This window comes from Dipodomys merriami, unplaced genomic scaffold (assembly GCF_024711535.1).
Source record: "Dipodomys merriami isolate MVZ:Mamm:240054 unplaced genomic scaffold, mDipMer1.0.p SCAF_297, whole genome shotgun sequence".
Taxonomy (NCBI): domain Eukaryota; kingdom Metazoa; phylum Chordata; class Mammalia; order Rodentia; family Heteromyidae; genus Dipodomys; species Dipodomys merriami.
Window position 1 is genome coordinate 243,452 of NW_027204459.1, and position 26,635 is coordinate 270,086.

The 26,635-nt window shown below is 50.9% G+C and overlaps 1 protein-coding gene across 6 annotated transcripts; it reads left to right on the plus strand.

The window, feature by feature from the left end:
- Nucleotides 1-38: 38 nt before the first annotated feature.
- On the plus strand, nt 39-26,635 carry Slc66a2 (solute carrier family 66 member 2). Of its 6 annotated transcripts, none has more exons than XR_011375900.1 (5): nt 39-378; nt 6,825-6,958; nt 12,220-12,273; nt 19,894-20,093; nt 24,329-24,379. XR_011375900.1 is itself a non-coding variant. In XM_070038796.1 (5 exons), the coding sequence occupies exons 1-5, from the start codon at nt 176-178 to the stop codon at nt 25,719-25,721; spliced, it is 816 nt and encodes a 271-aa protein (XP_069894897.1). In that variant the 5' UTR covers nt 39-175; the 3' UTR covers nt 25,722-25,808. The 6 variants fall into 6 exon arrangements, 5 of the variants coding, with proteins under 5 accessions (XP_069894897.1, XP_069894900.1, XP_069894901.1 ...); XM_070038796.1 differs by lacking the exon at nt 19,894-20,093 and adding an exon at nt 25,514-25,808 and having other exon boundaries at nt 24,329-24,545; XM_070038799.1 differs by lacking the exon at nt 19,894-20,093 and adding an exon at nt 12,370-12,439 and having other exon boundaries at nt 24,329-24,416.

A 26,635-nucleotide genomic window follows, 5' to 3' on the forward strand; every position in this document is an offset into this window, starting at 1 on the left:
GACGCAGCGGCCGGCCCGGCGCTCCCCGGCCCGCGGCACGGACGCACGGACGCGCGGACGCTCGGACGCTCGGGCCGGCGCGGCGCGTTCGCCAGGGTGCGGGTCTGCCGCCGCCCGGCCCTCGCGGACCCCGACGCAGCCTCCCCTTCCCGCAGGGCGGCCGGGGTCGGGCGCGATGGAGGCCGCGGGCGCGGACGGGCTCCTGGCCCCGCTGCGCCGGCTGCTGTCGTGGGCGGCGGCGGGCGCCATGGTCTTCGGCGGCGTGGTGCCCTACATCCCGCAGTACCGCGACATCCGGCGCACGCAGAGCGCCGACGGCTTCTCCACGCACGTGTGCCTCGTGCTGCTGGTCGCCAACATCCTGCGCATCCTCTTCTGGTGAGCGCCGTCCCGGGCGGGCGAGGGGCCGCGCGGCGCCCGCGTGGGGACCCTGCGCGGGTCTCGGGGCAGCGCGGCCGGCCGCCTCGGCGAGCGCCTGAGGCTCGTCCCCCGGCCGGGCTGCTTTGGAGGGCAGGTCCAGGTCCCCATTTCTGCCGCCCGTTCCGTCCCGTCGGAGGAGCCCGGACACGGCCTCCCGGGTCTCAGGTCCCGGGTGGTGGGGAGCCGGTGGGCTCCCCGGGTGGTGGGGAGCCGCTGGGCTCTCCGGGTCTTGGTGGGCTCTCCGGGTCTCAGGCCCCGGGTGGTGGGAGCCGGTGGGCTCCCCGGGTGGTGGGGAGCCGCTGGGCTCTCCGGGTCTTGGTGGGCTCTCCGGGTCTCAGGCCCCGGGTGGTGGGAGCCGGTGGGCTCCCCGGGTGGTGGGAGCCGCTGGGCTCTCCGGAAAGGCGCCGCGTTTCACTGCCAAGTCTCACGGGACACGCGACACTTGGGTCAGGGTCTGCAGAGTCGGGGAGAAGAACCTGAGACGCGCCCCCGGGGCTCCCAGGCCAGGGCTTCCCCCTGTGGGACACCGTGGCGCCGAGCATCTGTTTGGGTTCCGGGCCGCACCCGAGCGCAGCCCTGCCCACAGTGTCCCTTTTCTGCAAACCACACCTGAAGCCGCCCGAGCCACACAGGCCCCCGGCTCCTTGCGGAAGGACACACGGACGCCCGGGCCCTTGTGTGACCTAGAGGCCCGGGAAGGAAGAGGAGGAGAGGGGCAGAGGGCCAGGGCCTCTCCTGGAGCTGCCGGGGCGCATCTTCCTTGCTCCTCACAGGATGAAGGCGACCGAAGTGTGAGCAGCTCCCAGCATGCTGCTTCCTCTCTAGACCCTGCTGCTCACCTGATGGGACCGTCTTTCGCGCCTCTGTCTCTAGTGGCCTCCACCCTTGTCCACACTTCTCAGGTCAGCACTCTGACTTCACGGCGCCAAGGCTTCCCGAGGTGCAGGCCTGGCCTGAGGTGCCAGGGCTGCTCTGGCACGTGTGTGTGCACACGGGTGGCTGTGGGTTCCGCAGGGGCGGCTGGGATGACAGCCCTCAGCTCCGCTCCCCTGAGACCAGGTAACCCTCTTCCTAGGCCCAGAACCTGCAGGAGCAGGAAGGGGCTAACTCAGAAACTTAGTAGCTTTCTTGCCCTTTCTTTTTCAGATTCTCATCATGTTGCTCTATTCAGGCCACACTCCGTGAAAGGCCTGCCCATAGGCAGATTTGGCATTTGTGTTGTCAGAAAAGTGTGGGGCCATGGGGTCCTTATAGCTAATGAATGCTTGCCAGACCGTGCTTACATCAGCAGTGGAGAGAGCCAGGGTGGGTGTGTGAATAGGTGGACCACAGGGCAAGGGCTCCGAGCCTCAGGAACTCCACAGCTAAGTTGTTGGGTCTCACTCTGATGGGGTACAGGCTGTGACGCTCAGCCTCGGCCGTTGCTGGCTTGGGCTCGTGGTTGTGTCCAGTCCGTGGTACCGCTCTGCTGGGGATGTCTTGGTTGTGTCCAGTCCGTGGTACCGCTCTGCTGGGGATGTCTTGGTTGTGTCCAGTCTGTGGTAATGCTCTGCTGGGGATGTCTTGGTCGTGTCCAGTCTGTGGTAATGCTCTGCTGGGGATGTCTTGGTTGTGTCCAGTCCGTGGTACCGCTCTGCTGGGGATGTCTTGGTTGTGTCCAGTCTGTGGTAATGCTCTGCTGGGGATGTCTTGGTCGTGTCCAGTCTGTGGTAATGCTCTGCTGGGGATGTCTTGGTTGTGTCCAGTCTGTGGTAACGCTCTGCTGGGGATGTCTTGGTCGTGTCCAGCCCGTGGTAATGCTCTGCTGGGGATGTCTTGGTTGTGTCCAGTCCGTGGTAATGCTCTGCTGGGGATGTCTTGGTTGTGTCCAGTCTGTGGTAATGCTCTGCTGGGGATGTCTTGGTCGTGTCCAGTCTGTGGTAATGCTCTGCTGGGGATGTCTTGGTCGTGTCCAGTCTGTGGTAACGCTCTGCTGGGGATGTCTTGGTTGTGTCCAGTCCGTGGTAACGCTCTGCTGGGGATGTCTTGGTTGTGTCCAGTCTGTGGTACCGCTCTGCTGGAGATGTTGACCTCACATTGCATAGGGTAGAGCACAGAGTTTCTCTTCCACCCCAGTTTCTATGTTACTTTGGGACTTACAGAAGTTGTCCTCTGTAGAACCAAATGCTAGACTTGGTCAGACCTTGTACATACCCACAGTGTGATTCCACGTGGGCTGCGGTGTCCCCGTGTCTTCAAGAGCCTGTGGATGGTGGGGGGTTTGGGGGAGGGTGCTGCCCGCTCCCAGAGGTGCTGTGCCCACCCACCACTCACATGTCCTTGCTAGGACAGCAGCTGCCATTACACTTAGGAAGAGGTGACATCTTTCCTTTGTTACCCTAAAAAGTTTAGTAGTATTGAATACAGTTCCTATTTATTGTGGCCTTTTTGTGCATCTTTTGGGGAAAGTTGTGGTTTTTTAAAAAATTTTGTTTCCTACTTAGGTTCTTTATCTCAAGTCAGCTAAACACTCAGATCTGCTGGTTTTCAGCACTGTTTTCTCCACGGTGAGCCCGAAGCTCTCTGATTTAGGGAGTGGCACAAGGTGGAACACAAGCCTTGGCTTTCTCCAAGTGCCTCATTTTTGCTGGGATGCTGGCCTGCTAGGAAGCAGCACCACATGCTGCCTTTACCGTCTTAGCACTGTGTGATCGTGTGATAGACACAGCAAGAACAGCTCCTAGAAGTGATCCTACTTACGCTTCCCTGTGGCTGGAGTGAAGGACCTATATCACCATATCCACTTTTCTTTTGTTGAGGTGTGGTCTCGGTAACTTGGCCGAACTAGCCTTAAACCACGATCTCTTCATCTGTGCCCCCTAGGAAACTGAGATTGCAGTCATGAACAGCCCCTCTTTTCTGCTAGTAGAGGGGTTTGAACCCAGGGCTTCACACATTGCTCAGCAGGCACTCTTGACAGGTGAGACCCAAATTTTTGGTGCCAGTCCTGAAGCTTGAACTCAAGGCTTGGGTGCCATCCCTGAGCTTTGTTTACTCAAGGCTAGTGTTCTGCCACTTGAGCCACACCTTCACCCCCAACTTTTTGCTAGTTAATCGGAGATAAGAGTCTCACGGACTTTTCTTCCCTGGGCTGGCTTTGAACTAATCCTCAGATCTCATCCTCCTAAGCAGCTAAGTTTACAGGTATGAGTCACCAGCTACTGGCTAAACCCAGCTTTTTGCTGGAGTAGAGAAGCCCATGCTGGCTTCAAATGGTAGGATTAGCTAGGATTACAGGGGCAAGCCTATACTAAGGCTCACTTATAAAATTAAATAAGCCTGGGCCTGGGCGCTGTCCCTCAGCTCTTCAGCTCAAGGCGAGCACTCTACCACTTGAGCCACAGCGCAACTTCCAGTTTTCTAGTGGTTTATTGGAGATAAGAGTCTCATGGTTGTTCCTGCCAGGGCTGGCTTTGAACATCCATCCTCAGATCTCAGCCTCCTGAGTAGTTAGGATTACAGGATAGAGCCACCGGTGCCTGGCTGGCTTATTCTTTTTTAAGGACCCTTCATCCTGATTTCCAGTGTGTCTGCCTTCATTTACGTTATCACCAACAGAGCATAAAGTACCTCCCTCCACCACTTCCTTGCCAGCTTTTGCTGTTTCTTTTTAAGCTTTATTTATTTTATTGTGAAAATACTGTACAGAGGGGTTACAATTACATGGGCAAGATAATGAGTACATTTTTTTTTTTTCTGTTTCTTTTCTTGACTATCATTCTTCCTGGGCTGAGATGGATTCTGTTATTTTGATTTGCATCCTATATGGCTAAGAATGTTGAACATTTGATTGTTAATACTTTTTCAAGTGAACATGAATGTCTTCTAAAGGTTTGTCTACCTTTCTGTGGATGTCTCTTCATTCTGAAAATTGTTTTGCCAGTCCTGGGTCTTGAACTCAGAGCCGCCTGGGTACTGTCCCTGAGCTCTTTTGCTCAAGGCTAGCACTCTGCCACCTGAGCCACAGCTACACTTCTGGCTTTTTGGTGGTTGATTGGAGATAAGTGTCTCAAGGATTTTCTTGCCCAGCCTGGTTTCAAACCATGATTCTCAGATCTCAGTCTTCTGCTTAGCTAGGATTACAGACATTAAGTGCCCAACACCCCATGAGGAAGCGTTTTAATTTGATGCCATCTCATTTGTCAGTTTTTGCTCCTATTTCCTGAGCACCTGGAGTGCTCTTCAGAATGTCATGGCCTCTGCCTGGGCCTTTATGCTTTCTTTGTAGCAGTCTCAAAGGTTCAGCTCGTACAGGGTGAGAGGCAGGGTTCGTGTCAGTGCTCTGAATGTAGATAGCCAGTTTTCCCAGTGCTGTTTGTTGCACAGCCTGTCTTCTGTCCAGGTGCTGGGTGCTGATGGTTCCACATATCCTGGACCTAGTCAGGAGATGGAGTGCCGTTCACCCAGCCCCAAGGACTAAAGGTGACTAAAGCCTGCCTCTGAATTGCGGGTGCCTGGATCAGTTAGCAGAGCCGGGAGGGGGGGGGCAGAGGGGCAGCCTTGAGGAAATGTGGATACATCAAACAAGCTGACCAGCCCTGGGGAGCCCAGCTCTGGTGCTGGTTTGTCTCAGGCTTTGCTGATGCTTGGTCTCCACCCAACATGTGACCTTTGTCTTTAAAAACTTGGTGCGAGCTCTGTACAGGGCTCAGGACTGCAGACTGCTAGTGCTCCAATAAAGACTCCAAAATTGGACCTCTCAAAATGTGGCTTCTCTTTTTCTTGGGACTGGATTTATATCTGATTTAAAGCATAATTACCGCACAACGTGGCTGTGTGGACTTATCTGAGGCTCTGGCAACTCAGGGTCTACACCGCTTTTTGTGCCAGTACCATATTGTTTCTGTAACTGTGTCTCTGTAGTATAGTTTGAAGTATTGTGATACCTCCAGCATTATTCTACTTAGGATTTCTCTGGTTGTTTGAGGTCTTTTATGTTTACATACAAACTTTAGGATTGATTTTTCTATTTCTATGACTGATGGCATGGTGATTGGTGGAGACTTTTGAATCTGTAGATTTCTTTCAGTAGTACAGCCATTTCCACAGTATTAAGGTTGGCAGTCCATGAGCGGCCTTTCCATAGTCTACTGTCTTCTTCCACGTTTTGTAGTTTTCACTATAGAAGTCTTTTGTCTCCTTAGTTATAAGATCTCTTCCCAGGCTTTTTGTTGTTGTTGTTTTGCTTTGAGGCTACTGTGACTGAGATGTTCACCTGACTTCTTCCTCAGACTGTTGGGTCGTTTATCAGAAAGCTACTTTTTTGCTCTTATTTTGAGACAAGGTCTTGCTATGTGGCTCAGGCTGACCTGGGACCTGCAAATTCCTGAGTACCAGGGTTACTGGCACACACCACTACAACTATCTTGTGGAATACTTGTTTTTTGTCAGTGGTGGGGCCTGAACTTGTGGGACGCTGTTCCTGAGCTCTTTTGCTCAAGGCTAGTACTCTACCATGTGGAGCCACAGCACCACTCCTGGTTTTCTGGTGGTTTTTGGAGATAAGTCTCACAGACTCTTCTGCCTTGGTGAGTTCTTTATCTTTGCAGCCAGGTGGATGGTGTGGTGAGATAGTTACCCCTGAGCAAGCTTGGTGTTGGCCCTGGGTCAGTAAGACCTTACTATACTTGCCCCAGTGAACCGGTGTCTGCTAATTCACCCTGTGGTGGTGGTGTTCGCAGGCCTGTGTTGACAAGGGCCTTGTGGCTGCTAAGTGCTGGCTCTAGAGCTGTAGCAATCAGCCCTCAGCTGCCTGCCATTCCCTTAGGTAACTCAGGCCTCCGGCCTCTGAGTGGGAGGTGATGGGACTGGAGAGGGCTAAAGGTACTTCAGGGCATTTGTGGGGCTTGCGGTTTTTAGGAAAGGCGGGATCCTTGCTGTGTATAGATCTGAATTCAGTGTGCTAACCACCTTTCCAGCTAGTGTTAGCCAAGGTTCCTAGTCCAGGAGTAGGACTGGATCTGCATGAGGTCCTGAGTGTCATGGCTCCCATCGTGGTCTAGTGGACACAGGTGGAGATCCTCAGGCTGGGCCTGATGCTGGGTGGTACTTTTGCCTTTTAGGGGCAAAACCTATGGCCAAGTTGGTGAGAGGTGTGACTGGTTAAAGATCAGTGGAAAGGAAGGCCCAGAAGCCCCTGGCTGGGAGGGGGAGAGCGTGGAGGTCAGGCGACTGGCAGGAGTGCTGCGGGTGTTTGAGCCACTTGCTCGGCTGCCTTCTCTTTCTGTTGGTGCTGTGGGAGTGCAGTGTTGGGCCACGTGCTCTCGGGCACTGGGTGTGCCGGGGCACTGGGCTTGCTGGGGCCGGTTCCCCAGCAGGGCCTCCTGTCACACTTCCTTCCTAACTCCACACCCTCTCCATACTAGGTTCGGGCGGCACTTTGAGTCGCCGCTCCTGTGGCAGAGCATAATCATGATCCTGACCATGCTTCTGATGCTGAAACTCTGCACCGAAGTCCGTGTGGCCAATGAGCTGAACATAAAACGTCGCTCCTTTGCAGGTGGGTGATTAACAGTCTGAAATAAAGTCTCACTAAGTCAGCAAACAAAATGTCTCCTGTTCTTTGGTGAAAGAAAGGCCATTTCAATGTTATCTAAGCAGCTTCCATTTCACTAAATGGTGGTTATCTGTAAGGACAGTAAGTTAAATGGTGTTTTGTGTGAAATAATTCAAGATAAGAGTTTTGTGCAGGAATCTGGACAAGGAGTTAACAACTCGGTGGCCTGACTCTGTTCTATCTCAGAAAGATGGAGCAGGAGCCAGCCAGTGACAGCTTATAGGCACAGCCTGGCCATCAGACACATCCTTCCCACATACCTTGTTGGCTGTATATCCAGAATTATGCGTGGGTGCTCCCTGCCCCAGAGCAGGTTCTGCGTGCTCTGCCTGTGTAGGGTATAGGTGGGACCAACCGTGCTTATTAGCAGGTACAGCCATGCCTCAGATCCAGGCCGCCCATCAAACAAGAAACACTTCCTACTTTTGCCTTCTCCTTTGCGAATGTTCCTTCCAGTCAGACATGCGGTAGTGAACGTGTATTAGGATGAACTTCTCGTGTGCAGGAAGGTTAAAGCTTACTTCCTGTTACTTTTTTCTCTAATGGAAACAATTCCCTCCTCTACCTGCACCCCTTTGCAGTGTTGGGGATTTAACCCAGGGCCTCACCTGTGTACACAGGTGCTCTACTGCTTGAGCCAGGCTTCTAACCATTTCTCTCTTATTTTAATTTTTTTTTGTTGGTTGTGGGGCCTGAACTCTGGGCCTGGGCGCTGTCCCTCAGCTCTTCAGCTCAAAGCTAGCGCTCTACCACTTGAACCATGGCGCCACCCCCAGCTTTTTCTGCTTATGTGGTGCTGAGGAATCAAACCCAGGGCCTCATGCATTCAAGGCAAGCACTCTACCACTGAGCCACCTTCCCAGTCCCACCCCTCTTTTAATAATTGGTATTATAAGGTGTTGTACAGAGGGCTAGCATTTCACACATCAGGTAATGAATAAATTCCTCTTTTTGAATAATGTCAACCCTTTTCTCCTTTCCCCCAATCTCCCCCATCTCTGTCCACAAGTTACATAGGTCATTTGCCACAGAGTGCTTGCTGAATAGTCTGACTGCATCTGTTTACCTTTCCTCCTTCCCTTTCCACACCCACCTTTACTCCTAGAAGAAAAAACCCACCATATAGCCCAAGTTGGCCTTGAACTCTCCATTTTCTTGCCTCAACCTCCTGAGTACTGTATGTGCATGCGCACCACCACAATCAGTTTCCTCTTGGTATCTGATAGACTATGAGTGTGTGCGTGTGTGTCTAATCTCAGTGGTTGCTTTGAGAATTCTTTCTCAAGATTCGTTTAGTTTTGGGGACTGCTGGGGAGGTAGTACTTGTATGTTTTTATTCGTGATCGTTATTTTCTTCTCATTAACAAGATCCTTCTGTTTCTATATGAGCCTGTGTTTAGATAAACAAATGGCACCATCTCATTTTTGTAGAAAGCAGGTCAGCATCTTGTTCTGATAACTGAGACCAGTTGGACTACTGTAATTACACCGATGGCCATGACTTGTTCTTGTTGTTCCTTCCTCTGAGCACCTGTTCTCTTCCTTCCTGTTATGATGAGGTTTAAATTATGACAGAGCTAGCCAGGCTCTGCATGGTGTGGGGCTGTTCAGGGAAGTGCTTTCCTTGTGGGTACTGTGGCTTTGCTTCCTGGGCAGCCTCCTCTCTCTCTCCCTGGCTCCTCCCTACCTCGTGACACTTTAGGTGTTGCTGATTAGTTGGAGATGACTCGCTTGAACTCGTCTGCCTGGGCCGGCTTCGTCCTCAGATCTCAGCCTCATGAGCAGCCTAGCCACCGTGGCCAGTTTCATGTCTGCTTTGAGTCAGGCTCTGACATTTGCTTAGTTTTTCATGTCATCTATTTTCCTGAAAAATTGTAGTCAACAGAATTTGTTATATCTCATTTCAGGATTTACACTTGAGATTTGAGAATAAAGTCTACGTGGCCACAGTTGGCTCTTCTCTTCCCCTTCCTGTATTCCAGATATGAGGAAGTACCTGGAAAACATTTCCTCATCTGACTCTGAGAAGTGTGTGGTCAGAGCAGAGTTTGAATGTAATCTGTTGGCTACAAGTACATAGCTACAGGCTATCTCCTATAAGTTCCGTCTGCTTATCTATAACTAGAGATGTTTGGAATATATTCTCTCAGGAGGCTATTGTAAAAATCAAGTGTTTAACGTGTGGAAAGAGCTGAGCCTGGAGCTTAGCACAAAGTAAATGCTCAATGTAGGTGTCAAAAAAAAAAAAAAAAAGATACCCCAACATACCCGGACCTGTAGCTTTAATGTGGTATGTGTGGATTTGCTTCCTTCCGTCTTCCAGAAGTGTGAGGGAGGGCGTAGAAAACCCAGAAACCTGGGTTGGTTGGTCTGGCAGCAGGCCACTGCCATGTCCTTCATCCTGCTGCCGCATGGTCCCTGGGAAGACCCTGCTAGCAGCTCTGCCTCCCAAAGAAGGTTGTTGGTTCCAGACCCACTCTTGAGTATCACCCAAGAATGCAGACACCCTGCAGGGCTGCCTTGGACCTTGGAGGCACAAATCCAGGCAAAGTGTCTGAAATTAAGAATGATTTATGAAGAAGCTTTTGAACAGGCCATGTTCGGTGTCCTCATGGGGTAGCCAGATGGAGTAGAAAGTCTCCAGCTGTCTTACAGAGATTTAAATTTTGCAAGTCACTAATTTTCTTTTCTTTTTTTTTTTTTTTTTTTTTTTTGGGTCCGGTCGTGGGGCCTGAACTCTGGGCCTGGGCGCTGTCCCTCAGCTCTTCAACTCAAGGCTAGCACTCTACCACTTGAGCCACAGTGCCACTTCCGGCTTTTTTCTTATGTGGTGCTGAGGAATCGAACCCAGGACCTTGAGCATGCAAGGCAAGTGCTCTACCACTGAGCCACCTTCCCAGCCCCTAATTTTCATTTTTTAATTGTGGGGCTTGAACTCAGGGCTGGGCTGAGCTCTTCAGCTCAAGGCACAATGCCGCTCTGAGCCACAGCACTTTTGGTTTTCTGGTGGTTAGTTGGAGATGAGTCTCACAGACTTTTCTGCAGAGTTGGTTTTGAACGGTGATCCTCAGATCTCAGCTTCCTAAGTAGCTAGGATGACAGGTATGAGACACCAGCGCCCAGCAAAGTCACTTATTTTTAAGAAATGAAAGGGCAGGTTTAATTAGAAACAATGTGATTTGTTGTTTGGACATAAAGATCATGCAGGGTTGGGAAGGTAACTACCAGTGGCAGAGCGCTTGCCTTGCATGCATGAGGCCCTGGGTTCGATTCCTCAGCACCACATAAGCAAAAAGAAAAAGCCAGAAGTGGCGCTGTGGCTCAAGTGGTAGAGTGCTAGCCTTGAGCTGAAGAGCTGAGGGACAGCGCCCAGGCCCAGAGTTCAGGCCCCACGACTGGACCCAAAAAACAAAAAAAAAGAACATAAAGAGCATGCAAAGTGCACACTTTGGAGATATTTTGGAGAAGGCAGAGGAATATAAAGTAGAAGTAAGAGTAAGCCCTGCCCGCAGCTGACATCTGTGAACATTTCAGGCATTTTCCAGGTTCTTTGTTTTGCAGTTGTGGCCCATCACAAAATTTTTATAAATCTCAAAACTAGATCAACCTAAAACATGGCCCATTTCATTGCTTTCCCCACTCCCCTGCCCCTGTGTAGTTTGGAGTCAGGGCTGGGGGGGGGGGGGGGGCGGGGCTCCCTTTGGCTTTGAGTGGCTTGGGGTCCAGGGGAATTGCTCCAGAGTTTCAGGGTCTCTTTCTGGAGGCAGACTAGGGGTGCATGTGTGGTTGTCTCGAACGTGTTTTATTTTTGTCTGGACTTTCTCCCCCTTTATTGATGGTGCTCTACCACTTGAGCACCTTCAATCAATCAATGACAAAGTGTATCACAGAGAGTTTATAACATTTACAAAAGTCAGGAGAGCATAATTAAGCCTGTAATTGGACACCTCACTTCTGCTCACAAACCTTGTATATATCCAGTTCATTTTCTAACTTTTTGGTTACTTTTGTTTCCCTGGCTTGGGATCCAGGCTCCGGCATTCTATGATGGTTGATAGGTCTTTATCAGTTATCTTTGGTTGATATGTCTTCCGTTTTCTTTTTAAAATTTAGTAGTTTGGATCTGCAGCTTCTTTCCAAAGCTCCTTTGTTGATAAAACAAATTACTTTTTCTCAGAAGTACTGGGATTTGAATTAGGCTGCTGGGCAGGTGTTCCATTGATTGAACTACTTCCACAACCCTTATTTGCTTTAGTTCATTTTTAGGTAGGATCTAGTGTTTTAGACCAAGACTGGCCTTAGACCAGATCTTCATACCTATGACTCCAGGTACCTAGGGTGATTCTCAACTTCTTGGTTGAGATGGGATCTTGCTAACTTTATGCTCCTCCTGGCCTCCAACTACTGTCTTCCTGATGTTTGTTCCTGGTCCCTCTTTCTCTTTGCACTGCCTGCAATGATCAGGGTGGTTTGTCTGCCATCTAGTATTTGTTTTTATCTGTTTGCTTGTGGCATTTCCACTTTAATAAAAGTCCACAGTGCACTAGGAGGGGACACGCCACCTGGGATCATACTTCTGTTTTGTTCACTTTGGTCCCCAACTGCTGGTGGCTTCGGCCTGCTGCCCAGGCACCTTGGCCCCGAGGGCCTTTGGCAGCTATGCTGGGGCCACGTTAGCAGGGAGCCTGAACCAGGGCCAGTAATCTGTGGTGTCCTGGGTTGCCCTGTAGGAGACTTGTGCTCAGGCAGAGTGTCTGCCCGTGCTGCGAAGCTCATGTGCTGACCCCGCTGTCCTTTGACGGGGGCCACGCCACTGGGTGGGATCTGGAACAGCTTTGCCACTGAGCCTGTAGAAACGGTTCAGCTCTGGGCAAACTGGCCTTGTTGCCGTGTGCTTGAGTTTCTGTCACCAAAGCAAGTGCTGTGGCTTCATGGGCTAGAAATAGAGACACTGCAGTAGCTTACATTTTATGTAACATTTCTTTCCCTACTCCCATGCCCTGTCCTGCGAATACTGGAAGAAGGCGGCTTTGGAGAACGGCTTCAAAAGGGAATGTTTGAATGCACAGTAATAAAAGTCTTGTGTGGCTTTCTGTTCCAATGTTTTGTTTTTGTTTCTTTTGCTGTGCAACAACAGTTCACCAACGTTTAAACCAGTCTGTTCTGTCTTCTTTCTTTCTGCTTCTTTTCCTTTTTAAATGTAGCTGCAGACAGTAAGGACGAAGAACTCAAAGTCCCCCCCACGCGGTCCTATCTGGGTATGTACTACATTGCATGAGGCTCCACTGCTGCGAGCTCTGTGTCACTGCCTGCGGCTTGTCTCGGCTAGTCATCCATCCACGCTTCCCTTTCAGCGAATGGCTTCACCAAGCATGGCCTGTCCACAGCACACTCACAGCCATAGCAGTACTGCTTCCGTGAAAAGTATGTAGAGCCTGCTGGGGTGTGGGGGAGAGGGAGAAAGGAAGGAAGGATGGGTGGAGAAAATTCCAGATTGTAAGCTTTAAATGTTTTCCAAACATTCCTTTTTATATTATTGAAAATGGAATCTTTTTTTTTTTTTAAATGGAATCTTTCTAATTCCACCCCGAGTTTTTCATTGCTACTTTGTAGAAATAACATTGATTTTTACATATTGATCTTGTATCCTGCAACTTTTGTTTGTTTTCTTGAAATAATGAAGATCAAACCCTGGGTTTTGTGCATGCTGGGCAGGCACTCTACCACGGAACCACATACCCAGCCCTTTTTGCTTTCATTACTTTTAATAGCGTCTTGCTTTTTGTCTGGGCTGGTCTATGCAGAGACCCTTTTGTTTATCCTTTTGCCAGAGCTGGGACAATAGGTGTGTGCCAACACTCACAATGTTTTCTGATGACCTGAGAACTAGTGAACTTTTTGCGCTGGCTGGCCTTGAACTGAAATGCTCCTGAGTAGCTAGGATTATAATCATGAGCCCTCCTCCTACCCCTCCCATGCCTGTCCTGGTATGTTGTTTTCTTGTGATTACTTTGTTTTAATATATCCTAATTATAAGGACTGAAGAATTAGAGTTAATTCTTTTATCTAGTGAATTCATACGGGCCTGGGTTTTTTTTTTACAGGAAGGTTTAAAGTTAGGAATTCAGTCTCTAGTTACAAATCAATCCAGATTCATCAAAATTAGGGTCCATGAGATTCCTATCTATTTTTTTTTCTCGTAACCTTTTACGTTTTATAATATTTGATAATGATCCTTTTATTCTCAACTGGCAATTTAAAACTTTTTATTAAATCATTCTCGTTTTATTAATTTTATTTTGTAAGGAACAAAATTTGATTTTTCTATTTTTTGTTTTCTGTTAATAATTATTTTTATTTTCTACTTTAATAATTATTAGTTGTTTTCTTCTGCTTTGTTGGATTTAGGTGGCTCATTTTCCAGGTTTTTTTTGTTGTTGTTTTGGTCAGTTGTGGGGCCTGAACTCTGGGCCTGGGTGCTGTCCCTCAACTCTTCAGCTCAAGGCTAGCGCCCTACCACTTGAGCCACAGCACCACGTCCAGCTTTTTCTGCTTATGTGGTGCTGAGGAATCAAACCCAGGGCTTCATGCATGCAAGGCAAGTACTCTATCACTGAGCCACCTTCCTAGCCCTCATTTTCCAGTTTTGTAACATTGAGAGTTAGATTGATCTCTTTCCCTCCCTCCCTCCCTCCCTTTCCTTCCTTTCCTATCTTTCTTTCCTTTTTCTTGTCCCTCCCTTCTTTCTCTTTCTTTTCTTCCCTTCTTCCCTCCCCCTCCTTCCTCTCTTTTTTCCTTCCCTCCCTCCTTCCCCCTCCCCTCCTTTCTTTCTTTGTGAACTCAGGGCCTGGGTGCTGTGCTCATGGCTAGGGCTCTTCTACTTCTGGCTTTTTTTTTCCTTTTTCTTTTTTGATAGCTAATTGGAGAAAAAAAAGTCTCTTGGAGGTTCTGCCAGGGCTGGCTTCTAACCAAGGTCCTCAAATCTGAGTAGCTAGAGTTAGAGGTGTAAGCCACTGGTGCCCAGCCTGTATTGTTCTTTCTCACTTTGAAATGTAGTTGCTTATAGCCCTATTTCTCTGTAAACAGCTCTGGAAATGCACTATGAGTTTTGGTTATGTAGTTCTGTTTTTATTCACCTTAGTTTCTCATTTCCTTCCATTTCTTTGACCCATTTGTCATTTAGGAATGTGCTATAATGTCCATATTTGATGAACTTCCCACATTTCTTCTATTTATTTCTACTTTAATTCCATTGTAATTATATAACATAACACACTTTGATTCCAGTACTTCTAAATTGAACTCGGTTTTGATGGCCAGTGTGTGGCCTGTCCATGTGGGTGTGAAAAAAGTTGGCTTTGCTGTTGGGTAGAGCTGAGGTCCCTGTCCAGTCAGTGATTGACAGTGTTCTTCAGTCTCTCTTCCCTGATTATTTATCTGCCTGATTATTGAACCCATTACAAAGGCAGATAAATGAAGTCTCTATTTTTAATTGGTCTTTCTCGTTTTTCATTTCTGTCAGCTTTTGCCTCATATATTTTGGGGTGTTTGTTAGGCACATATACATTCATGATTGTTTTATTTTCCTGATGGATTTGTCACTCTTTGTTCTAGTGGCACTTTTTATTGTAAAGCCTGTTCTGGTAGTAGCATTGCTACAGATCTCTTGTGGTTATTTGAGTGGTTAATTGTTAGCTTTTAACTTTTTTATGTCTCTAAATCTGAATTCTGTAAGACATCATATAAGGATTTAAACTTTCAGTCAGTTTTGCTCTTCGGTCTAATATTTGGTTCATATTTAAGGTTTGGATTTACACTTGCAATTTTACTTTTTTTTTGGTCGGTCATGGGGCTTGAACTCTGGGGCCTGGGCCCTGTCCCTCAGCTCTTCAGCTCAAGGCTAGTGCTCTACCACTTGAGCTACAGTGCCACTTCCAGTTTTCTGGTGGTTTATTGGAGATAAGAGTTGCACGGACTTTCTTGCCCAGGCTGGCTTTGAACTGAGATCCTCACATCTCAGCCTCCTGATTAGCTAGGATTACAGACGTGAGTCACCAACGCCTGGTGCAATTTTACTTTTTGTTTCCTACATGCCCATCACTTTTCCTTAACCCATTGTTCTTTTATTGCCTTCTTTTGTATTAGGAATATTCCCAGTATAATATTTTAATTCCTTTAGTGACCTTCACCACTTGAAGTTCCTTTTTATTTTATTTTTTATTTTTTTATAATGAGCACTTTTTTTTTTTTTTTTGCTGGTCATGGGGCCTGAACTCTGGGCCTGGGCGCTGTCCCTCAGCTCTTCAGCTCAAGCCTAGTGCTCTACCACTGGAGCCACAGCGCCACTTCCGGCTTTTTCTGTTTATGTGGGGCTGAGGAATCGAACCCAGGGCCTCATGCTTGCAAGGCAAGCACTCTACCGCTGAGCTACCTTCCCAGCCCCTGAAGTTCCTTTTTTAATAGTTACTCTAAGGCTAATTTCTTCAAATTTATGCTAATTGGTGACATATGGAAATCTTACTCAGAAGGCTGAGATCTGAGGATCACAGTTTGAAGCCAGCCCAGGAAGGAAATGCTATGAAACTCTTATTCCATTTTACCACCAAAAAGCTGGAAGTCAAGTGGTAGAGCACTAGCTTTAAGTAAAAAAGCTCACATATGTGCCCAGGTCCTGATTTCAAGGCCAAGATTACAGGTCTAAGCACCAGCTGTGGCTGTCTTTAAAAGTCAGTTAAGCCAGGCGCTGGTGGCTCACACCTGTAATCCTAGCTACTCAGGAGGCTGAGATCTGAGGATCGCGGTTCAAAGCCAGCCCGGGCAGGAGAGACCATGAGACTCCTATCTCCAATAAACCACCAGAAAACCGGAAGTGGTGCTGTAGCTCAAGTGGTAGAGCGCTCGCCTTGAGCTGAAGAGCTGAAGGACAGCACCCAGGCCCAGAGTTCAAGCCCCACGACTGACCAAAAAAAAAAAAAAAAAAAATCAGTTAAGAGAAGAAAGGATCAGCCTGCACTTTGTATACTATTAACCTATGCATTCAGTTTACCACTGATGTCACTTGCTTCCAGTACAGAGAACCAACTTCAGTGTTTCCTGATGGCAACAAATTCTCCCAATTCATACTTGTCAAAGGAAGTCTTTATTTTTAAGGATAAGCTTTGCTTGGTGTGAGAATTTTGGCTAACAGTCCTTTTCTCCTTAGCCATTCTAGACTCTGGGATCTGATGAGAAGTCAGAGGTTACTTTTTCTAGGTTTCCTGTGTCAAGTCATTGTCTTCCTGCCGTTTTTACCATCCTTCCCCACCCCCTAGTACTCAGCGCTTGGGCTGTGGGGAGTCAAGTTGTGGATGGATCTCTGTGGAGTTAAGTAGACTGCTTGCATGTATGGGTTACTAGTTTCATCCACTTTTAGTAACAATCTCTGGAGAATTTTTCCTGTTCCTTCCCTTCCTTCAGGGCGCCTGTGGCGCCTATGTTGCTCACTTGATCTTGACCCATGTTTCTTAGCCTCTCTTTTTCTTGCGTTTTCTTTGTTTTTCACGCTATATAACCCTAAACGATCCATCTTTAAGTACACTGATCTGTCCACTCAGGTCTGCTGTCTAGTTATTAACGACTTCACTCATAGTTTTCGTCCCCTGGATTCTTCATGATTTCCCTACTTAGCTGATGTTCTTTCTCTGTTTGGTGAGACGCTTTCATTGTGCCTCTTCTTTCTAATTGCTTTAGGTTCCTTTAGTTTCTTTTTTTTTGTTTTTTTTTTTTTGGGTCCGGTCGTGGGGCCTGAACTCTGGGCCTGGGCGCTGTCCCTCAGCTCTTCAGCTCAAGGCTAGCGCTCTACCACTTGAGCCGCAGCACCATTCCGGCTTTTTTCTTTTTGCTTATGTGGTGCTGAGGAATTGAACCCAGGGCCTCATGCATGCAAGGCAAGCACTCTACCACTGAGCCACCTTCCCACCCCTCCTTTAATTCTTTTTTTTTTTTTTTTTTGTTTTTTTTTGTCGGTCGTGGGGCTTGAACTCTGGGCCTGAGCGCTGTCCCTCAGCTCTTCAGCTCAAGGCGAGCGCTCTACCACTTGAGCTACAGCGCCACTTCCGGTTTTCTGGTGGTTTATTGGAGATAGGAGTCTCACGGTCTCTCCTGCCCGGGCTGGCTTTGAACCGTGATCCTCAGATCTCAGCCTCCTGAGTAGCTAGGATTACAGGCGTGAGCCACCAGCGCCCGGCTTCCTTTAATTCTTTACATGTATATAAAATAGCTGTTTGGGAGGATTTTGTTAGTTTTTGAACTTGAGTCTTGGCTAGCTTGTTCTGCGGGTGCTCTACTGCCTGAGTCACATCTCTGGCCCAAATGTTTGGTAAGTTTTATTGTTAAGTCTTATCAGAAATATTTTGTGTCCACTGTCCTGCTTTATTATTGTTCACTATTGCTTTGTTATTGTTCACTATTGCTTTGTTATTGCCTAATCATTCATGGGTTATGTTTTCCTGCTTTTTTTTTTGTTGTTGTTATTGTTAGTCATGAGGCTTGAATTCTGGGCCTAGGTGCTGTCCCTGTGCTCTTCCACTCAAGGCTAGTGCTCTACCATTTGAGCTACCACACCACTTCTGGTTTTCTGGTGGTTAATTGAAGATAAGAGTCTCATGGATGTTCCTGCCTGGGCTGGCTTTGAACCGTGATCCTCAGATCTCAGCTTCCTGAGTAGCTAGGATGACAGGCGTGAGCCACCGGCACCTGGCGTTTTCCTGCCTTTTGCAGATCTCCATTTTCTTTTTGTTTAAAGTGGACATTATAGGTACATACTGTGGCAGCTGCAGGCAGTGATCTGCCTGGAGAAGATTGGCTTGTTTGCTGGTGCCCTGATTTGACTGGATTGGACAGCGGCCGGATGGGACAGCAGCTGGGTGGGACAGTGACTTTATGAGACAGTGGTGGACAGGATAGTGGCTTCAGCAGCTGGACGGGACAGTGGCCGGACAGGACAGCGGCTGGGACAGTGGCTGGATGGGAGAGTCTGAGCCTGACCACCTGCAGGTAGTTCTGACGGGCTGGGCTGGCTTTGGTTTTCCCTGATGCCTCCCTCATCCCTTGTAAGTTCTGGGTGTTGTGCTCCAGCCCTTGCCCTCCATGCCGACAGTGTTTGCTCTGATGGTTGGTCTTGCTGCAGCTGGGCCCTGCACCACAGTGAACAGAGATGATCATTGATCACAGCTCTTCCTTCAAAATGTCTTAGCTGCCCACTTCCTGGTTCTGTGTCACTGGACATGGAGGTGACCAGCTTCCTTTTCCTCACAGTTTGTCAGCACCCTGGATGCTCTATGTGCTTGTTCCTTGGGGACAGCCTTGCTGCTCTCGGTGCTCATCCCCACACCCAGGGTAGAGCTCTTGACGCTGCTCTGGACCTGGAGGCCAGGGCAGCAGCGCCCCCAGGACAACACCCTGTGCCGAAGATGGGCCCTGTTCTCAATCTGTCCCTTCCTTCTGATGTGGAGCTCCTATCCTCTGTGTGCACACTGGAACCAGGATGATGGGCACCCAGAACCTCGGCCCTGCCCCTGCGGTGGAATGTCTTCCCAGAGCGGGTTGGGGAGGCAGAGGGAAGATGTTGGCTGCACCTGGACAGCCACTCCCCGAGCCTCTGCACTCCCTCCCTCCCTCCCTCTCATTCCCTTCCTCCTGCCCTTCCCCTCCCCTCCTCTTCTCCCTTCACCCCCCTCCTCAAGATGAGATTGCTGGGCTGGCAAACCACAGGTGATGCCTCCATTGTCATTTCTTACTGGTTGGTTGTAGGGTAGGATCTCACTGTGTCTAGGTGTGCACCTCAGTCACAGTCTTCCCATCATCTCTGGGATCCTAGGTGTGTCACTGTATCCAGCTCTCCCTCATGGAGATGGAGTCTCACAGACTTTTCTCATTGGGCTGCCTGACACCAAGAGCCTTCTAACCTCAGCCTCCCACAGAGCTTGGGGTGAGGGGCACATCATGGTGCCCAGCCATGGATTGAGAAATGGTCTTGGGACTTTTCTGTCTAGGCTGGCTTTGAACCACTATCCTCCTAGCTTCCACCTTCCAAGTAGCTAGGATTGAAGGAGTGAGCCACCAGTGCTTGGCTTGGAGATATCTTTTGCCACCATGGGGACTTTGTGCTGCTACAGTCCATGGCCAGATCGCTGCCTGTCTCTGTCTGGCTTAAGGATACAGTAGGAAGAGTGTGGATATGCTTCCATATTCTGGCTGTTGGACAGAATTATGTGAGCTAGCTTGGGTCTGTCATGTCAGGTGCCCAGGATGCACAGCGCTATCATCATGTCAGGTGTCAGGGATCCACAGCTCCATCATCATGTCAGGTGCCCAGGATGCACAGCTCCATCATCACATCAGGTATCCGGAATGTACAGCTCCATCATCATGTCAGGTGCTCAGGATGTACTACTCTATCATGTCAGGTGCCCGGGATGCACAGCTCTATCATCACGTCAGGTGCCTGGGATGCCTAGCTCCATGTCAGGTGTCCAGGATGCACAGCTCTACCATCACAACAGGTGCCTCAGATGCCCAGCTCCCATCGTCACTTCAAGTGTCTCAGATACATGCCTCCATCATCATGTCAGGTGTCCAGGATGCATGGCTCCATTGTCACATTGGGTGTCCCGGATGCATGGCTCCACCATTGCTTCAGGTGCCCTAGGTACACAGTTCCATCATCACACTGGTGTCTTGGATGCATGGCTCCATCATCATGTCAGGTGTCCCCAATGTGTGGCTCCATCATCATTGGGTGTCCTGGATGCATGGCTCCATTGTCATGTTGGGTATCCCAGAGGCTCGGCTCTGATGGTCCTCGGCACCCCTTGCTCCTGGGCGTGTCTTCCCCACAGGTAGATGAGTGCCACTCTATGCTGCTGGAGCTGACCTTGTCTGGGTTGTGGGACCGCTTCCCACAGGCTTCAAGATGGTCTGGCTCCTTCAGTGTCTGGATCTGGAGAAGCTCCGGTGTAAACTCTCTTCGAACCCCGCATTCCCCAGTGAAGATGTGGATCCTAAGTGGCTGCTGGCTCCTGACTCCTCAGTCCACAAGGTCATTTGTGAGCAGGAGGCAGGCAGGCTACCATCTGGTGATTGAGAGACCCTCTCTCACTGTGTTGGCGGTGGCGATGCGTGGGAGTCAGAAGCGGACCCTTCCCTGCGAGTGGCTCTGCTTGCCAGGTAGCACTGGCAGGACACCCACTCTACTCTGGCATGGACCTCAACAGCTTGCCCTGTGGGGCCTGCTTTGTGCTGGTGCTCAGTTTGATTCACTGTTCCCAGGAGGCCTCTCCATGGTCATGAGCATCCCTGACCTCCGGTACCTGTGGTTGGAAGCCAGTGGTCATCCCAGGGCAAGGCCCTCTGCTGGCCCTGACAGAGCTGACGTGGGTGGGCAGCAGGCCCTGGTGCCTCCCAGGAGCTCATGGTGTTGAGGCGGGAGGGCCTGCAGAGGCTCTGTGTCTTGCCTTGCTCCTGTGACATCCACCTACTGTCTCTGAGATTTGTCTTTGTAGTCTTAGGGTCTGCCACTGCAGGAGGCCGGGGAGAGAGGCCAGCCCTCCTCCACAGGGCACTTCAGACCACCTTGCCCGTTCCTGCTTCTCCCAGTGTGGCCACATGAGGGGGCCCGTGGGCTGCAGTAGACTCAGACGCGCCTCCTCACCCCTTGCAGGGCTGTCTTATGCTTAGTGGTTGACAGCATCTCTGGGATGGGTGCGCAGGAATCGGCTGGTGAAGGTCGGAAACTCCTGCCTGGACTTGCTTCGTTTCTTCTCTCAAGTGGTGTGATGGATAGCCACCACAGCACCACCAATGCTGAGCATTGTTCCCTGCGTTTCTTGGCCCCTTGTCTTCTTTGGAGCATGTCTGTCTGGTACCTGGTCCATTTTAATTTTTCTTCTGACAGTCCTGGAGGTTGAACTCAGGGCTTTATGCTCGCCAGGCAGGCACTCACCACTGAGCCACAGTCCCAGCCCTCAGCTTTCTAAATGGTTATTTTTCAAACAGCCTCACGTTTCCTTCCCAGGCTGTCCTAGACTGTGGTCCTCCTACTTTGTGCCTCCTGGGTAGCGGGTGTGCCACCAGACCCTGCTGTTTTTGGAAGTTTGTGTCCTGCAGTCTGATCTCTGCCCCTAAAAGCAGTCACAGTTACAAATGTGAGCTACTCCGCCTAACTAGCCATTTGTCTTTGTGCTGTTGCAGGTCATGCCAATGGAGCATTTACTTCCTCACCCCCTAGAAATCTAAGTGACATTTAAATCATCTTTATTCTTTCAAGCTTTTCTCAGCGTTTCTGTCTCTAGGAAGTAAAGCTAGATTGTAGAGTCAGCCTTCCTGTGTTAGTTCTTCCAGCCTGCTCTCAGCCTCTAGGTGTGGACGGACAGGAGGCACACTCCGTCCAGGCCCTTGCTCCCACTTCGGGGTCCCTGGACACAAGTGCTAGCATTCAGATGGTACATGGGTCTGTTGGCTTCAGTCTGCCTCATCCAGAGGCAGAAATTCAGCCATCAGTTTGCTTGGCCTCTGAAAGCCTGCAGCTAGCTCTCCCTGCAGGCTAGGAGTGGTGGGGTGGAGGCTGCAGTGAGTGAGCTCTTCTGCCTTTGACACCCCTGCCCTGGCTCACTCACCTGGGAGACGCCCTGAACCCACCCTGCCAGCCACAGCAAGGATGAGCCAGGGTTGGGAATGGCAGCACTGGGCATGTGGGACACACAGCACAAAGGCCAGCCAAGCCCACACAGATGGGAACTGAGAGCTCGAGGGCCTAGCCTGTGTTTGGCCCTCACAGGGCTTCAGCCCCCGGCCGGACTTGCCCTGTCTTGGCTTCGCCTTCGGATTGGTAAGCTGCCTGGGCGCCTGCACTCTGCCCAGGTGGAGGCAGGAACTCCAGGAAGGCAGGTCTTTGCCTTGGAATTACTCTGGGGCTAGGCTGTGGGGAGGTGGGTGACAACCGGAGCTTGAGAAATAAGGTGGGTAGCAGACCTCATGCTGGATGGTGTGTGAGGCACAAAAAATGCCACCTGGCAGATAATGTGGAGGGTGCGTTCTTGCTGTGATTCTTCAAGCTCGATCTTCTTTCTTTTATGATAGTAGATGGACTTCATCATACATTTCTGGGTAGCATCAGCTTCTGTTCCCGTGTTAATTCTGAGTACCTGAAGTTAGGACCCCTGCCCACCACATTTGGCAGAGAGAGATTCACGGGGATTTACTTGTACTGTTTGGACGCAGAGGGGTCACTCCTGGGACAGGCTGAACTCTGAAAAACCCAGAGCTGCAGTTCTATTGCAGTCAGAACCTGAAAGAACACCTACTTTTCACGCCATTACATGGTAGATGCTTTCTTTGTTAAAAATGCACTCAGAGTTGGAATGTGACAGAGCTTGTAGGTGGTCAAAAGTTTGCCTAATATGTATGAAGACCTAGATTCAACCCCCAGTTGAAAACCCAGTCCCAAAAATGTCCCCACAAAACAATTCAGGCTTGGGAGAGTCCAGAAGGAACCCAGGGGTCCAGTCTCCCCCCCGTCCACCTGCACCCGCAGAGCTCTGCAGCTCTGAGCTTGAGCCCTCAGGGCCGGTCTGTCTGGCTCCCTGCAGGCTTTTTGCTACTCCTGGGGGGGTTCTTCGAGCTGCCTCTGCACACTCTAAACTCTCCCTCGAGTGTTCATCGCCAGGGCAGGATAATCCACTCATTGGTGTTAGTGGTTTCTGTGCAAGCCATGTGGGGAAAGACCCCATTCTGGCAGCTGTGCAGGGATAGCAACTCAGGGATGGAGCCTTCCCACCGACGCATGCTTGTCACAGCGGTCAGCAGGATCACCCCAGGAGGTGGGAGTTATTACATGTGAGCCCCAGAGGTGGGAGCTGCTATTATTACATGTGAGCCCCGGGAGGTGGGAGCTGCTATTATTGCGTGTGAGCCCCGGGAGGTGGGAGCTGCTATTATTACGTGTGAGCCTGGGAGGTGGGAGCTGCTATTATTGCGTGTGAGCCTGGGAGGTGGGAGCTGCTATTATTGTGTGTGAGCCCCGGGAGGTGGGAGCTGCTATTATTATGTGTGAGCCCCGGGAGGTGGGAGCTGCTATTATTATGTGTGAGCCCCGGGAGGTGGGAGCTGCTATTATTACGTGTGAGCCCCGGGAGGTGGGAGCTGCTATTATTATGTGTGAGCCCCGGGAGGTGGGAGCTGCTATTATTGCGTGTGAGCCCCGGGAGGTGGGAGCTGCTATTATTACGTGTGAGCCCCGGGAGGTGGGAGCTGCTATTATTATGTGTGAGCCCCGGGAGGTGGGAGCTGCTATTATTATGTGTGAGCCCTGGGAGGTGGGAGCTGCTATTATTATGTGTGAGCCCCGGGAGGTGGGAGCTGCTATTATTACGTGTGAGCCTGGGAGGTGGGAGCTGCTATTATTACGTGTGAGCCTGGGAGGTGGGAGCTGCTATTATTATGTGTGAGCCCCGGGAGGTGGGAGCTGCTATTATTGCGTGTGAGCCCCGGGAGGTGGGAGCTGCTATTATTGCGTGTGAGCCCCGGGAGGTGGGAGCTGCTATTATTACGTGTGAGCCTGGGAGGTGGGAGCTGCTGCTATTGCATGTGAGCCACACCCAAGGCACGAGGTTAACTCAGATTCATGAGCTCTAACCAGGGGCCCTCCAGAGGCTCCCGATCAGTCTTCTTCGCACTATAGTGTTTCCCAGAACTACTAAAATGAAGGGTAAAGAATTCCAGCACCTTTTGTGTTGAGTTTATAGTAGGTCCTTCATCAGGCTGGGGTGGTAGCACACGCCCTTAATTCCGTAGCACTCAGGAAGCAGAGGCAGGAGGATCAAGAGTTCAAGGCCAGCCTGGGTTACATAGACTCCAACCAAAATGATTACTTAATGCCTTGATCAGAACACACTCAGCTTGCATCTCACTACACTGACTCTCACATCCTGCCACCAACCTTGACCTCGTGTCCTCACACTGACCATGGCCTTGTGTGCTCACGCTGACCACGACCTTGACCTCATGTCCTCCTCACACTGGCCATAACCACCACCTCTCCTTATGCTGCCTGCACTGCTGCCTGTCAAGTTTCCTCACACTAAGCTCAACCTGTTCCTGGTTCCTATCTCTCCCTCCACTGAGCCCACCTTGCTGGTGAACCCAGGCTGACCTCACCCACGCTGGTCTCTTGCTGCCCCTCTGTACATACCAACTTGGCATCCGCATCTCAGCCGTGTGTGCGGCTGCCTGCGCCCAGCCTGCCTGCCTAGCTGAGATGACTCTCTCTCTCCCCAGACCTCGACCCTCACCATTTCTGGCGCTGGAGCAGCTTTGCAGACTATGTGCAGTGTGTGCTGGCCTTTGCAGGCGTGGCCGGCTACATCACCTACCTGTCCATCGACTCCGCCCTGTTTGTGGAGACGCTGGGCTTCTTTGCTGTGCTGACCGAAGCCATGCTGGGCGTGCCGCAGCTGTACCGGAACCACTGCCACCGCTCCACAGAAGGCATGAGGTAGGTGCCCCAGGCTGTGGCACAGGCTCACCAGGTGTTCCCAGATCGGTGGAGTCCTTGCTCTGAGCAGTATGAGGCTGGGGCTCTGTGCTGGTCTTCCTTGGGCACCTAGAATGGCATGCTGGGGTTGATTGAGACGGTTTTTCCACAGGTTGTATGTGTGTGTGTGTACATGCGTATGCACACACACACATGCACCAATGTATGTATGCATGCATGCACCCACCCACCAGTACTGGGCTTGAACACAAGGCTTCTCACTGTCATTCAGCCTTTTTATTCTTGCACAGCCTTTGTTCATGGCTGGTGCTTTACCACTTGAGCCACACTTCATTTTTTCCCCCCAGGCTCTGCCAGGAAAGAAGGCATGAGCCAAGGGGTGACACATTGGGGTGTGGGGGGTAGCAGTTGAGCATGCAGACCATCCCAGGGTCCCCCTGCCGGGGGCTGGCACACACCCTTCCCTGCAGCTAACTGGCTCGTGGGCCCTGCAAGTAGATTTGTGTGAGAAAAGTCGTGCCTATGTTGGCTGCACCTGGCCAAGTGCAGAGGAGGAATGATACCCAGACATGCTCAAAGGAAAAGCTCCCATCTGTTTCTGCTCATGGAAGGAAACCTTCCCTCTTAGCTGGGAGGAGGCCCCAGGCAGCAGCTTCCCACTGTGTGGGACACCTCGGCCTCTCTGTTGGTTTGCATCCTCAGCATCTGGTGAGGTACCGTTAGCTGGGACGGAGGAGCCTGGGGGAGAGGCTGTCTGCCAGTGAGGCTCTGGTGTCCTTGAAGCCAGGCTGTTTAAGCTGTGCTACGGTTCTCGTGGGGTTGGAGACCCGAGGCCCTGTGCTCGCTCCTCTCTGAGCCAGTGGCTTAGGTAGGTAGCACAAGTCTGATTCAGATTGTGCTTCATCCCTCCCCCCCTCTGGTTCACCCTGGCCCCCTGGGTGAGCGCTGACCTCCTTGTTTTTTCACAGCCTCAAGATGGTGCTCATGTGGACGAGTGGCGATACCTTCAAGACAGCCTACTTTCTGCTCAACGGCGCACCCCTGCAGTTCTCTGTCTGTGGGCTGCTGCAGGTGCTGGTGGACCTGGCCATCCTGGGCCAGGCCTACGCCTTTGCCCGGCACCCTCAGAAGCCGGTGCCCCATGCAGTGCATCCCGTCAGCGCCAAGGCCTTGTGAGCTGTCCAGGGGAGACAGGGACATGTCACCCTGGCTTGGTGCTGGCCAGCCGCCTGTGTTCCCGGGCCTGCCTTGCAGGCCGGCGCTGTGGGCAGCACAGAGGGGGTGGGCCGACGGAGACCAAGTGCTGGTCTCTCCGCCAGTGTCTGCCTGGGGCGCTGGGTGCCCGGGGCCAGGGCTGCTGTTCCTTCACATTCAGCTGCCACCAGGATGGTAAGAGCACATCTCAAAGCCCGGGCTGGCCGGCGTGTTTCTAAGCTGGTGGAAATGGCGATCCTCGTCCTCTCAGAAAATACTGGCCCAACCCTGAACCAGGCTCTCGGTCCCCTGGAAGGGCCACAGGCTCCGTAATCTTCTCTACCCCGGCCCACCATCCAGTCTCCCCAGACAGGCAAGAAGACCTTGCCTGGTGGCCTGTGGCTCCCTGGACAGAGCAGGTCTCGGCTGCTGGAGGCCAGTGTTCCACAGCTGTCGGCTGTGTCTGGGGTGGCGGGAGCCGCTGGCTTGAAATCTGTTACTGTGTTCTCTTTCTCTGTTTGCCATGAGGCTGCACGGCACTCAACAGCCCTGTGCTGACCTGTCAGCTCCTAGACCAGAATGTTCTAGATGCCTCCCACAGTGGCATTTTCCCTCTGCTGGGTGGAAGGGGTTGCCTCTGTGTGCATGCTGTGGCTGTCTGGTCAGCACAGACTCCCTGACTGCTAATGGGGCTTGGCTGCGGCTGGCAGAGTCAGTGCTGCTCCACCTCAGCTTTCCTTCAGAAGCTCTTGAGTGTTCAGAGACTCCTGCTTAGCTCTTTAGCCTCTGAGATGCTTTGAAGATGTCTATTTTTTTTTAAATGAAGAGGTAATTGCTTCACAATTAAAATGTCACCAGCTGCACGCTTGGTGGCTGCTGAGTGAATGTACCCTGGA